At 41.2% G+C, this 12,844-nt stretch overlaps 1 protein-coding gene across 3 annotated transcripts in view; it reads right to left on the bottom strand.

Moving 5' to 3' along the window:
- Positions 1-2,093: 2,093 nt before the first annotated feature.
- The window catches only part of LOC129718490 (spastin), a 249,214-nt gene continuing 238,463 nt past the window's right edge, over positions 2,094-12,844 (bottom strand). For all 3 annotated transcript variants that reach the window (XM_055669310.1, XM_055669313.1, XM_055669314.1), the window contains 3 exons: positions 4,761-4,972; positions 3,831-4,704; positions 2,094-2,896 (listed from right to left, as the gene is read on the bottom strand). In XM_055669310.1, coding sequence (XP_055525285.1) covers positions 2,733-2,896; positions 3,831-4,704; positions 4,761-4,972 — 1,250 coding nt within the window. In that variant the 3' untranslated portion in view covers positions 2,094-2,732. The remainder of the gene's footprint in view (positions 2,897-3,830; positions 4,705-4,760; positions 4,973-12,844) is intronic.

The following is a 12,844-nucleotide window of genomic DNA, read 5'->3' as shown; positions in this document are numbered from 1 at the left end:
AAAACTTGAAATTCACACTTGTCGTTTTCGTTTTCGCGGTGTAGCTACCCTTTTTCCGTGCTATACTTTGCAGCTTCAAATAAAACATTTTCAGTGTCATTGCATTGGTATGCGTAATAATGGGATAGCTGTCAATTCGTTTTGTTTTGGTCGATATCGCATTCGTAATTTTGTCTTGTTTCCATTTCATATGTCCATCTCGCAAATGTGCTGAAAAAAAAATTTACCTGACACTTTACCACGTGGAACGAAAACCAAAACAAACCAGTTTTGACACATACGTGTGAATGTGTTGGTAACTTCCTACAGTACACTCTGCTTTTTTCGGGTGTCATCAGTGACAGAAAAAGTGTAGAGACAGAAAAAGGGTAGCACGAAAAATCAAATAAAACATTTTCGGTGTCAAAAGTGTCGTTTGAGTGTAGCTACACCGCGAAAACGAAAACGACATTACATACCATATTTCATCTACCTGACATGATTTGATATTATTGTTTCAGTTGAAAACCGAAATAATGACTCGCGACTTTCGTTTTTTTTTAACCTTAATGCATAATGTCGCATCTAGTGCGCTGTATAGCGCATCTGACGCGCAATACAGCGCACTAGATGCGACACTATGCGCATTTGCACAAGGTAAAAAAATCGAAAGTCGCGAGTCGATATTTCGATTTTCAACTGGAACAATAATACATGGAGCAATTAATTTATGCGAAAATTCGCAGCATTTTCTCAATATGCGTAAAATTTAGAAAAAAAACACAGACATATTTGAGTCTCGAGAAAACGGGGAGGGGTCCAACGGGCCAAAACTTAGAGCAATATTGTTCCCCTTGAATAATATTGCATTTTTTTTTTCAAATCAGCCGGGGCAGTGCTTAGAACGATCATTTACACAAAAAAAGCTCCGTCCCGGGTCTTTACGGGTTAATCATATGCTTTTTAAGCTAATTTCCAATTTTCAGGCTAAAAAGTACGCCATAGTCGGTTCCTCATTTATGCCTTTTTTACGCAGATTTCGGAATTTACATAGTTTTTACGCGGATTTTTCAGACAAGTCGTTTTAACGCGGTATGTTTTCATTTGTTTTCCGCGTTCAAATCGCGTATTTAGAGTGTCCGATGAGGTTACTTAATCCATTTTTTTTTGTATGAACCCCACTGCGACCAGTAGTTTTTTTTATCTTTTGTGGCATAGAACTTAATCTTTTACTTAATCCAACTACCGAATACTCAAGGATGGCCCTAACCTTTGTATATTTTTTCTTGATTTTCAACTCGATTCGCATGCGAAAATAACACTGCTATTGATTCTTTTTCGAAAGAATTAAGCGAAAGTGATTAAAAAGTTCAGCAAGGAAAGTTTTTTACGCAGATTTCGGTGTTTACGCAGTGTTTTCACCTTAGCAGATTCTGATGTGTGAACGCTCTTCATAATTAGGTTAAATTCCTGATAACTTTTGGATTGGGAACGTCCTGGATGAGCCTTGGATGGGAAATCGTATTTCATATTTTTAAATTATTGGTATTGTTTTGAGGAATTACTTTGTCCGAAATGTTCAACCAGTCCATTTTTTGTTTGCCAACTGGTTACATTATGTCTTAAAAAATTATTTGTAAAAGATATCATCCATCTCAAACCGATGTAGTGGTATCAGGTTTTCGATTTGTTAACCAGCCACTAGAGTTGAAGTAAGAGGCAATTATGAGGCTCAACTTAACCTAACCCCAAATGTTTGTGAAAAAAACTAATAGTCAAGTTTACAAAATTCTTCAAAAGAATAGAGTTGTTACAATACTGAAACTGGAGCAATTTTACTCCAGAAATACTTAAAAAGTATAAATTTTCAAAAAACTAAGTTTTGCTCCAATAACCAGCTCGGTAAATCTTTGGGGTCATGCCTTCTATCTCGCGAGAAAGTAAATGATAGTAAGTTAGGGCCCCTGGTAGAACCGGCTTCCTGGGGGTGAATAAAACAAATTTATGGTGGGATTAGGCCGATGGGAATCAAACAAGTAGAACAAACAGATCGTCACTGTGAATTTGAGATTCTATTCAATATGTTCACTTCAATTTAACCAACATCGTGCATATATGGATATTTTTCCGTTTATTTGTTGCATGAGAAGAATGTTCTCGCCTACATTCAACTTTTTGTGCTTTTTTACAAGGTTTAGAATTACATGTTATAAATTGGTAGCTGTTATTCATTACAAGCAATTCAAAAGGTTACTTTGCCTTGCTATTGTTTACATTTTATTATGCTTCGTTAGAATATAATTTTCAGCCAAATAAGATAGATCAATGTTAGTATACTTTAGTTTTGCAAAAGTTATGTGGTCGGCAAAAAAGACAGCAATAATTAGGAACCAAAAACGAGTCAATAAATATACAACTAAGCTAACAATTCAACAAAATTTTAGGTCCAATCCAATTACCTATAAGAAAATGAAACTGTGATTGGCGTCCGAAAAGAATGTTATTTGCGTATTACTAACTAGTACTAACGGAAACGAACATGCTATAATATTATTGATAGTTCGAACTTAGCTTCTAATACCATAACTGTTACAATACATGCTATGTCAATCTACTGCAGTTGTGGAAATCGATATATGACCATTAAATTTAACCTAATAGTTTTACAACATATATATGTGATATTTATTGCTTTCATAGCAAAACTAATCGAAGCGAGATTAAAACAATATCTGCAGGACCAGCAAGATCATCTATAACGTCACATCGCCAAAATCCTGTAACCATTTCTCGTACGCTACCAAACTACTTGGAGCCACGGATCGACGAATTCGTTTGAGTGAATTGTAAAAGTCACTAACTCGAATACTGCGTAGCATAGTAGGATCCATGTTTTTTACTTCTTCTACGTTTAGCTCTGAAAAGCAAGAAAAATGATATAAATGTAATGAAACAATTTCATAGTTTCCCTTTATTATATTTCATTGCCTTAATTATAATTTTAAGAAATTTATGATCCTAAAAATGCCCTAATAAAAATATTTTAGTTTAGATAGTATGGTAAACAGTATCTGAATCAGTTAGCTTTAAAATAGATACAATTTAGTAAGAGTACTCAAGTAGCGCTTTTTTTCCTGTATGGACTTCCTCACTGCGACCAGAATCGTAGATCTATTGTGAGATATGCCCGGGTGTCTGCTGTATCCCGCACTTTTGTTAATAGCAATACAGCTATTGAGAAGTGGCATGCTTATTATTATTGTTCATCAGTGCTTGTGTGTAATGTGATACTATTCCTTACACGCTTACTGTTCTACAATACCGATACTCGTTCCTCTTGCCAAATATCACCAATTATAATTCCCTGGAGAAGTTCCGTCGAGCGTCCTTCTGGACAGTTTTATTGATAAGAGGGACTTATTTTTTGTTAAGAGGAAGTCACGCAAAGGTATTGTAGATTTCAGCGTAAAGGGAGGGTAACTGGTGGGGAGCCTGAGAATAAACCCATGCTTAAGTCCTTTTTGACATCGGATGGCCTGGTTCTACTAAGATTCGAACCCTTGACAAAGCAGACTCTGTAACCTTGCGGCTACGCAGCGCTTATATACAAACAGTTAATCGAGAAATACTTAACTCTTTTGAAGTGTAGTGGAAAATACCCAGTTTACGTCTGGGTATTTGGATACGAGCGCAGTGAAACAACCCTAATCAAAATGGGTGGTTAGTTTGTCACATAACACCCTATAAGCAATAATTGAAATTTATACAAATACATGAAACGTGGTTCAAATTGACAGGGTTGTCAATGTTTTGGCAAATTAAGTTTTCAATGCCTTCTCGGAGAAACTCACCTCTAATTGGCTCAAAAGCTGCATCTTTAGCTAATGCAGTTAAGTCTGAACCTGAATACCCATCAGTGAGCACCGCGAGTTGCTTTAATTCTGTATCCTCCAAAGGACTTCCTTGTTTTTCCAGCAATCGTCGGAGAAGTAATTCCCTAGTATCCATATCGGGTAACATGACATATACTCGTTTGGGAAAACGACGTAGTGCTGCCTCATCTAACTCTTGAGGTCGATTGGTAGCAGACATCACAATAATCTTATCAGTTTCTGAATTTGCGGGAAGACCGTCAAATTGAACTAAGAATTCAGTTTTCAATCGTCGAGTTGCTTCATGTTCACCGCTACTACGCTCAGAAAGTAAAGAATCTACTTCATCGATAAAAATAATCGATGGCTGCATTTCTCTAGCTACCGCAAACAAAGCCCGTACAAGTTTCTCCCCATCACCAACGTATTTACTGGTAAGTGTTGCTGCTGATATGCTGAAGAACGTAGCAGAACATTCGGTTGCAACAGCTCTTGCTAAAAGGGTTTTTCCATTTCCTGGAGGACCAAACAACAGCAATCCTTTGGCTGGCGTTCGAAGACCAGTAAATAGTTCTGGACGGACTGAAGGTAAAATAACCATTTCTTGTAACGCCTGTTTGGCCACCTCTTGACCGGCAATATCCTGCCATTGGACTTTGGCACCACCTTCAACTATTTCGTTCATAATTATTTGAACTAACTTTTGTTCAACTCCTTTAACATTGATTTGTTGCTGCTGTTGTTGGTTATTTTGATTTCCCAAAGGTGTTCCCAATGGAGTGCGGGATCTGGGAGGTGTATTCTTGCCTCCATGGCCATTGCTTGCTTTTCGTATAGGTGAGCTCCCTGGAATCTTCAATAGAATAGAGTTATTAAATAAATAATGTCCACCTTTCGTGTGCATCTTACTGAAAACTGCCGTCGAATTGCAGGCGGTGTAGCAGCTGGTTTTGGCACATTTTTCGGCATACTACCAATATTTCCTCCACTACCAACAGTGCCGCCACTACCAGTTGGAGTGGTTCTTGTACCTCCCATGCTGCGAGGTAGAGTCTGTGACTTATTCATGACATCTAGGTTACCGGGTCTCTTGGAGCCAACTGTTAATTTACGACCAGAAGCTAAAATATAAACAACTGTTTAGTAATCAGATTGAATTTTAAGTGTTTAAACGAAAACAATGATATAAAACTCGTTCGAAACCCTACATGGCAGAAGGAACCTCAAACGTTATGCCTTCAGATTTATATAAGCATAAAAACATTATAAAATTCTTAAATAAGATCTGCAACCAAAGGTGGGCACCATTCCACTTGATTGCTAGTTAGCTTATTCTCACTTTTTCGCCCAAGGATCATTTGGTAATGGCGAATATACTTACCTAATTCAATGGCCGTACGTCCTAAGACATGGCTTGCATAACCTGCTGGTGGCTGCTCGCTTCCAATCCCGTGGGCACCCCGTACTTGCCAGATCATACTCCACCTGGTCTAACCACATTACTTTTTGCGCTCCTTTTTGTCTCATACCAACCGAATTCGAGGTGAGAACAAATTTTGCAGAGTAGATGTTCGTCGCGTCCTGCCCAACGTATCCGTCCTGCTTTGGCCACTTTGTGGATGCTGGGTTCGCCGTAGAGATGCGCGAGCTCTTGGTACATTCTCCGTCTCCACACTCCGTTTTCCTGTACACTGCCATAGATAGTTCTTAGCACCATGCTTGTCATTCTCCTCAGCATGTGGGAAGAGCGGAGAAAAAATTCACCGCGCACTTCCCTTGCAGTATGTGCCTGCGTGTAGCAAATGCTTTCACCACACTGCTTCTTCCTCCACTCCAAAGTGTCTCAATCAACTTACAGAGAGAAAAACACACTTCCAACTCACCCGACATCTGATAGAAACAAGAGGGGTGAACCACTCTACAGAGAAAACGCAAAAGTACACCACAGTGTCCACTGGCGAGTAGTCCGGAAAGTGAAAAAAACCTACCGAAAAGTGAAAAAAAACTACCGGGCAAAGGTGTAGTTCTCTTGTTGCTACACCGCGAAAACTAATGTCGTTTTCGTTTTCGCGGTGTAGCTACACTCAAACGACACTTTTGACACCGTTAATGTTTCATTTGACTTTTCGAACTACCCTTTTCCTGTCTCTGACTACACTTTTTCTGTCCCTGACGACACCCGAAAAAAGCAGAGTGTACTGTAGGAAGTTACCAACACATTCACATGTATGTGTCAAAACTGGTTTGTTTTGGTTCACGTTCCACGTGGTAAAGTGTCAGGTAAATTTTTTTTCAGCACATTTGCGAGATGGACATATGAAATGGAAACGAGACAAAATGACGAATGCGATAATGACCAAAACAAAACGAATTGACAGCTATCCCATTATTACGCATACCAATGCAACGACACTGAAAATTTTTTATTTGAATCTGCAAAGTATAGTCCAGAAAAAGTGTAGCTACACCGCGAAAACGAAAACAACATAATTCGACCAGAGTGAACACGACCGGCACGAGCAACGCAGTCTATTTTTTTTCTCCCAATCTCTTTTCCTCTTCTGCCATGCTCAAGAAACAAACTGTGAGACGCACCGCAGATAGCTCTGCTATGTAATTATTGTGCGTGATGTCCTTACGTGTGAGAAAGTACACCATAGTTCATTGTCTCGCAAGAGAGAGATTTCAGATTTAGATAAAAGTCGTTTATCGCTCTCTTCTAGCATATGCGTTGATTTGCTCTTTAGTGTGAGAGCAGTTGTTTTCGCAGTGCAAGATGTTCCAGCACTCTCCAGCACTCTTGAGGTTTTCTGAGGAGAAAAGACAAGCATGCTTAGCACCCATCGTTCGAAAAGATCCTCTTCAAGCATTGTTCACGTCTCATGCCCGTAGAGAACAACCGATCTAATAGGCGTTTTATACATGGTGCATTTCACGCAGGGACTTAGACGTTTCGTCTGTAATTTTTCGTGAAGCCCATAGAAAGCACGACTCCCGCTGATAATTCGTCTCCTAATCTGACAGCTGGTATCGTTGTTCTCAGTCATTATTGAGCCAAGGTTCACGAACTTGTCGACTACCTCAAACTCATCAACGTTGATTATCACAACACCACCTACACACTTAATTTATCTTGGCAAACTACCCAACAGCTGATCGAGCTCGGCGAAGTTTTCAACAAATGTCAGCAATATATTTCGACGAACATTCAGCAAATATATCGATCTACCGTGAGCCAGCATGTATAGACATTTTGTTTGCCGAAGTTTCTGAAAATTCTGCCAAAAACTTGTAGAACATTGCGAATTTATCCGCTGTTGAGTTCATAAAATCTAAGTGTGTAGGTGTGCCCTGTCACGCTCAGCACCACCCGCTAGCGTGTACTTCATTTTAGACGTATTCATCTTCAATCCAATCTTCTCCACTCCACATTTTAGTCTAATGTACTGATCTGCCACCGCCTCAAATGTTCTGCCGACAGTGTCCATGTCATCCGCAAAGCAGATTAATTGACCGTATTTAACGAAAATTGTACCCCGCGTGTCTATTTTTGCTCATATCACAACCAGGGGGACAAAATGTACTGAGCGATGACACCTTTTTGATGACATCCTAGAGCGTCCCTCTATGACAGTGTTGATATTGGCAAAATAAAGACACCCACCAGATAAAATATATTGCGACTATAACGTTTCCGTCTAGTTCCCCATACACGAATGTTTTTTTTCTTTGCTGTTCACCTTATTCCCATGTCAACAATAGCATGTGTGGTTGTACATAACATTCGGTATGCGATACACACATCCTTCAGTGCACAGTCGCTCTATTGCCAAGTTTGCTTTTCTTTGCACGAAGCCTGTCGGTGAGGTGCCGAGCAGTCCGTACGCTTCTTCTTACCACAGTCTTTTTCAACAGCCGTCACCCGACATCCTTCATAGGCCAATAAAAAAAGAGGGGGAAAACGTCTCCGGTGGATTCGGGCTATTACCGAAACGCGCTGTTTGTGTAGTGCGGAAACGATTGTCTGTATAAAAAATAGCAACTTCTCTCTTATACATTCGCAACCCCGAAGGCATCCTCCAAATAATGCCGAATCGAAACACGGAGTACATTTTTCGTTTCCTTTTGTGATGCTCTGTTACCAATACGTTCTCAATGTGACTCTCGGACTGCCTGCACGATAGGTATAACGAACAAACAGCAACAGGAAAGAAAACCCTTAGCAGACAGCAGACAAAAATAAAATGTACCATTGGCATGCCTGATCACAACACCTTCTAGCGCAATATTGAACAGCAGGCAGGAAAGACCATCACCTTGTCGAAGTGCCCTGCGAATAGACCACCCGAAATCCTCACAACAATGCTCTTCCTCCATCATAGCCGTTATCGGTCTGGTAAGCTTCCCGGGGAAGCCGTTCTCGTCAAGTATTTTCCATACCCCTTCATGATTAATCGTATCAAAAGCGACTTTGAATTCGATGAAAACCCTTAGCAGACAGCAGACAAAAATAAAATGTACCATTGGCATGCCTGATCACAACACCTTCTAGCGCAATATTGTACAGCAGGCAGGAAAGACCATCACCTTGTCGAAGTGCCCTGCGAATAGACCACCCGAAATCCTCACAACAATGCTCTTCCTCCATCATAGCCGTTATCGGTCTGGTAAGCTTCCCGGGGAAGCCGTTCTCGTCAAGTATTTTCCATACCCCTTCATGATTAATCGTATCAAAAGCGACTTTGAATTCGATGAAGAGATGTGTAGGGACTCTGTATTCGCGACATTTTTGGATGATCTGCCGCAAAGTAAAGATCTGGTCCGTTGTGCACCGCCTCTATGAAGCCAGAATGATAACTTCCTGCAAGTCTGTTGATTAGTGATGACAGTCGTTTGAAAATTATTTGAGATATCCCTTTGTAGGCGGCATTCAGGATTACAGGTGGGCAATCCGCTCACGAACTGATCTAAAGAGCTGGTTCTTCAAAGTGAGTGAGTGATCTATCGTTCTTTTTTAAAGAGCGGTAACTCACCCCTTACTTCAAGCAAATAGCTGATAGCTGATTTTGTTGATCAGACACCGCAAGCAAGAGCCATGTGAATGCTTTACACGCCAAGCGCAAAGCAGCGCACGACACTGCAATAGGACTTCCAAAAAAAGCTGCCATCGGCTGCCTGCTCTCCTATGTATAACCATCCACCAGCCACGGGAATAAAACATAAAATCTACTTGCCATAGTTCACACACGGGCTGGCTAACGCCGAGAACGCACACAAAAGGATGGCAAAAGTGGAACGAAAAGAGCGAAAGAACTGGTTCACAGATCTTTTGAATCTGTTCAGACAATCCGCTCGCGAGCTGATCAGAAAGTCAGTTTTTTAAAAGATCGAAATCTTTTGATCGCGAGCGGATTGCCTGCGAGCTGAACAGAAGAGCCATCGGAAGAATCAGTTCTTCTGAGAGCGAAAGATTTCGCTCTTTCAAAGAACTGAGTCTACTGATCAGCCTGCGAGCGGATTGCCAGAAAATCAGTGAATCAGTTCTTTCGTTCTTTCCGTTCCACATCCATTCGTGTGTGTGCTCGGCGTTAGTCAACCCGTGTAGGTACCTGTGTATGAACTGTGACAAGTTGATTTTTTGCAAGCTCTTGCGGCTGGCTGGTGGGTGGGTGATGGGATATACAGGTTGTGCATAGCAGAGCAGACATTTGGTGGCAGTTTGTTTTTGGGAGTTCTATTGTAGTTTTGCGCGCGGCCTTGCGTCTGGCAAATCGGGTGTAAAGCTTTCACATGCCTCTCGCTTGCGGTGTCTGATAATTAACTACACTGATAGTCAACAAAAATTATGTATGAACGAAAAGAGCAAGTGAGCTGTTATACAGAACTAGTTCACCTTAGTGAGCGGAACCGGTCTGATCCGCTCACTATAGTGAACCATTTTTCCCATCTCTATTCAGGATAGTGATCGCTCGGTAGTTTTCACAATGTAGTTTGTCGTATTTCTTGTAGATGTGGTTAATAACCCCATTCTTTCACTCCTCCGGTAGGCATTCCGTCTCCCAAATTTTGACAATCAGCCGATACAGACAACTGGCCAACCTGCCCGGGTCCATCTTGAGAAGCTCCACTCCGATGGACGGTCCTTTCCAACTTGATGTTCTGAAGCCGTCGGATAGCATCATTAACATTTTTTCCTGGAAGAGTTGGATTTGCTATCTCCGTATCTGTTTGTATCGCTTTACGTTCTGACGGGTGGCTCTTCACAGCATTACTGCCCGCGCTGCGTTCTTTTCATCAGATATCTGCCGACATTCCTCATCAAACCATTCGTTACGTCGACTCGGTACTTCGCGACCTGAGACGTTCTCCGCTAAACTACTAATGGCTGACTTGATGGTGTTCGCGCAGAACAGGTTCTGAGCATCTCACTTCAAATCAGTGCTGATAAAAGTCATTTTCCCCAGCAAAATTTTTCGAAAATTACAGCCAATCATTTTCAATTTTCACTTCCAATGATCGCAGCACTCCTTCAGATACACTAGATTTTCGTCCTAGTAACGTGCTGTTATACTCAGATGAAATAGATCGCGCGCGTCGTTCACGGTTACGGAATAAAACTTGACGACAAATCAAACCAAACGATCTTCACTTCAAAGCGAAAAAGAAAAACAAACAGTCCACTCAAGCAAAATGAACCTCACCGAAACACTTTTTCACTGACCGATGTCTTGACAATCTTCGTTAACTGATAAACTGATTTTGTTGTCTTGCATGAAATATAATGAGGTGTTTTGACAGTTCACTTCCATGCAAAAAACGGGAAGGGAGAACTCTGAAAGGATTGTAAAAAAATAACGTTTAAGGATGCTTTTTTTTACTTTCACTCAAGAGTGTCAACAAATATCAACCCTGCTTAAAATTACATCATCGCTGCAGGATGCTCTTTCCATTCACTACGCCAACGTATAATGTTCTTTTACGAGGAAAAAAAGGAACGCTCCGAACGACATTTTATGACGCTTCTGGAATGTTCTCCTGCTGAATGGAACACAAAACGAAAGCGACTGCGCTGCAACACACCTCTACTAGAATTTAGTTCATTCTACCGAAAGTATTTGTTTATTCCCGTAGAAGTCTGCATTGGACCTTAGTGTGGTGGCTCATTTCCTTGTGTTTAGACAGAATTCGCGCTTCTTTCCATTTCGTGCCCTTTGCTTGCTTCGTTCTCCGCTTTGCACTGTGTTACGGTACGGAAGCAATCGTTCCAGCTGCGCTAATTACTTAGTTTTCAGTCGGCAGCGATTCTGATAGCGGTTTTTAGAGGCACCGGTCACCTTCCCGCCTCTATGTGTTGACGAAGGCGTCAACAGACGGTATTCCAGCAGACCTCTAGAGGGGCTCCTCCCAGTTCGTCCTCTTCTGGCAGTGCAGCTTCGAGAGAAAGCGCGTAGTTTTCGGCGACCTCGGGTTGCTTCAGTCACGCGAGATTATAACTTGGCGGGCTAGAGTACCGTACATTGTTCACAACGGATAGTTTTTGGCGTATCTTCACCATCACTAGGTAGTGGGCCGAGTCGATGTTAGTGCCCCGACGTGTTTTAACGTTGATAATGTCTGAAAAGTGCCGACCATCTATCAAAACGTGGTTGATTTGAGTTTCTGTTTGGGTATATGATCTCCAGGTGCACCGATGTTGGAGATTATACTGGAAAAATGTGCTACGTATGGCCATGTTCTTGGAGGCGGCGAAGTCGATTAGTCTTACGTCATTTTCATTCGTCAGCCGGTGTGCGCTAAATTGTCCAATTACCGATCTAAATTCTTCCTCCTGACCGACCTGTGCGTTGTTAACCCTTGATTACAATCTTGGCATTATGTTTTGAGCAAGGATCGTATTCACGTTCCAACTGCGCGTAGAATTCGTCTTTGTCGTCACCGGTACTTCCAAGGTGAGGGCTGTGCATGTTTATAATGCTAATGTTAAAGAGTCGGCCTTTGATTCTTAACGAGGATATTCTGGAGTTAACCGGCCACCACCCGATTACCCGCTTCTGCATCTCACCCATCACTATGAAAGCTGTGCCCAGCTCATGTATGTCACCACAAGTCTGGTAGATGGTCTGTCCATCCCTATACGTACGCACCATTGTTACTTTCCAGCATATCTCATTAGGGTGGGACAAAAAATAAATGTTAGCTCCCCTGCACTTTTCGTGTTCCTTATGGGTCCCATAACATCTGTGTAAATTTTCAGATCGATCGGTGAAACGCCCGATTTGCGACCGATTTTTAAAGTTTCCATACGATTTTATATGGGAAAATTCACTTTTTCAAAACTTATTCTCTATAAATTCCCAGTTGGGTCCTAAAAATATATCGATACATGATATTTGTAGGAAATTTTCCTGGGAAAAACTCTTCTGAAGACCGTAGGGCGCTACGATGCTTGTAGAAACAGCTATTCACCCCAAACTGATTGAATATCTGACGGACGGCTCACAATTGAAATTTTCCAGCAACACTGCTACAGCATGCTGCTATTGCAGACTTGCTTAAGTATGAGAAATAATTTCGCGTGGAATTAATTTTCAAAGTGTGATTTTTGCTCATAGTATCTTCGGGGAAGCCTCCAAGATAAATTTGAGCGATATCATTTCTCATCACATGGTTGAATTTGCAACAGCAGCATGCTGCAGCAGTATTGCTAGTAAAATTCAATGGTGAGCCGTCCGTCAGACATTCAATCAGTTTGGGGTGAATAGCTGTTTCTACAAGCATCGTAGCGCCTTACGGTCTTCAGAAGAGTTTTTCCCAGAAAAATTTCCTACAAATATCATGTATCGATATATTTTTAGGACCCAACTGGGAATTTATAGAGAATAAGTTTTGAAAAAGTGAATTTTCTCATATAAAATCGTATGGAAACTTTAAAAATCGGGCGCAAATCGGGCGTTTCACCGATCGATCTGAAAAGTTACACAGTTGTTATAGGA

Source organism: Wyeomyia smithii, chromosome 1 (genome assembly GCF_029784165.1).
Source record: "Wyeomyia smithii strain HCP4-BCI-WySm-NY-G18 chromosome 1, ASM2978416v1, whole genome shotgun sequence".
NCBI classification, from domain to species: domain Eukaryota; kingdom Metazoa; phylum Arthropoda; class Insecta; order Diptera; family Culicidae; genus Wyeomyia; species Wyeomyia smithii.
The sequence above is the reverse complement of the archived record's forward strand: the minus strand, read 5'-3'. Positions and strand labels throughout refer to the sequence as shown.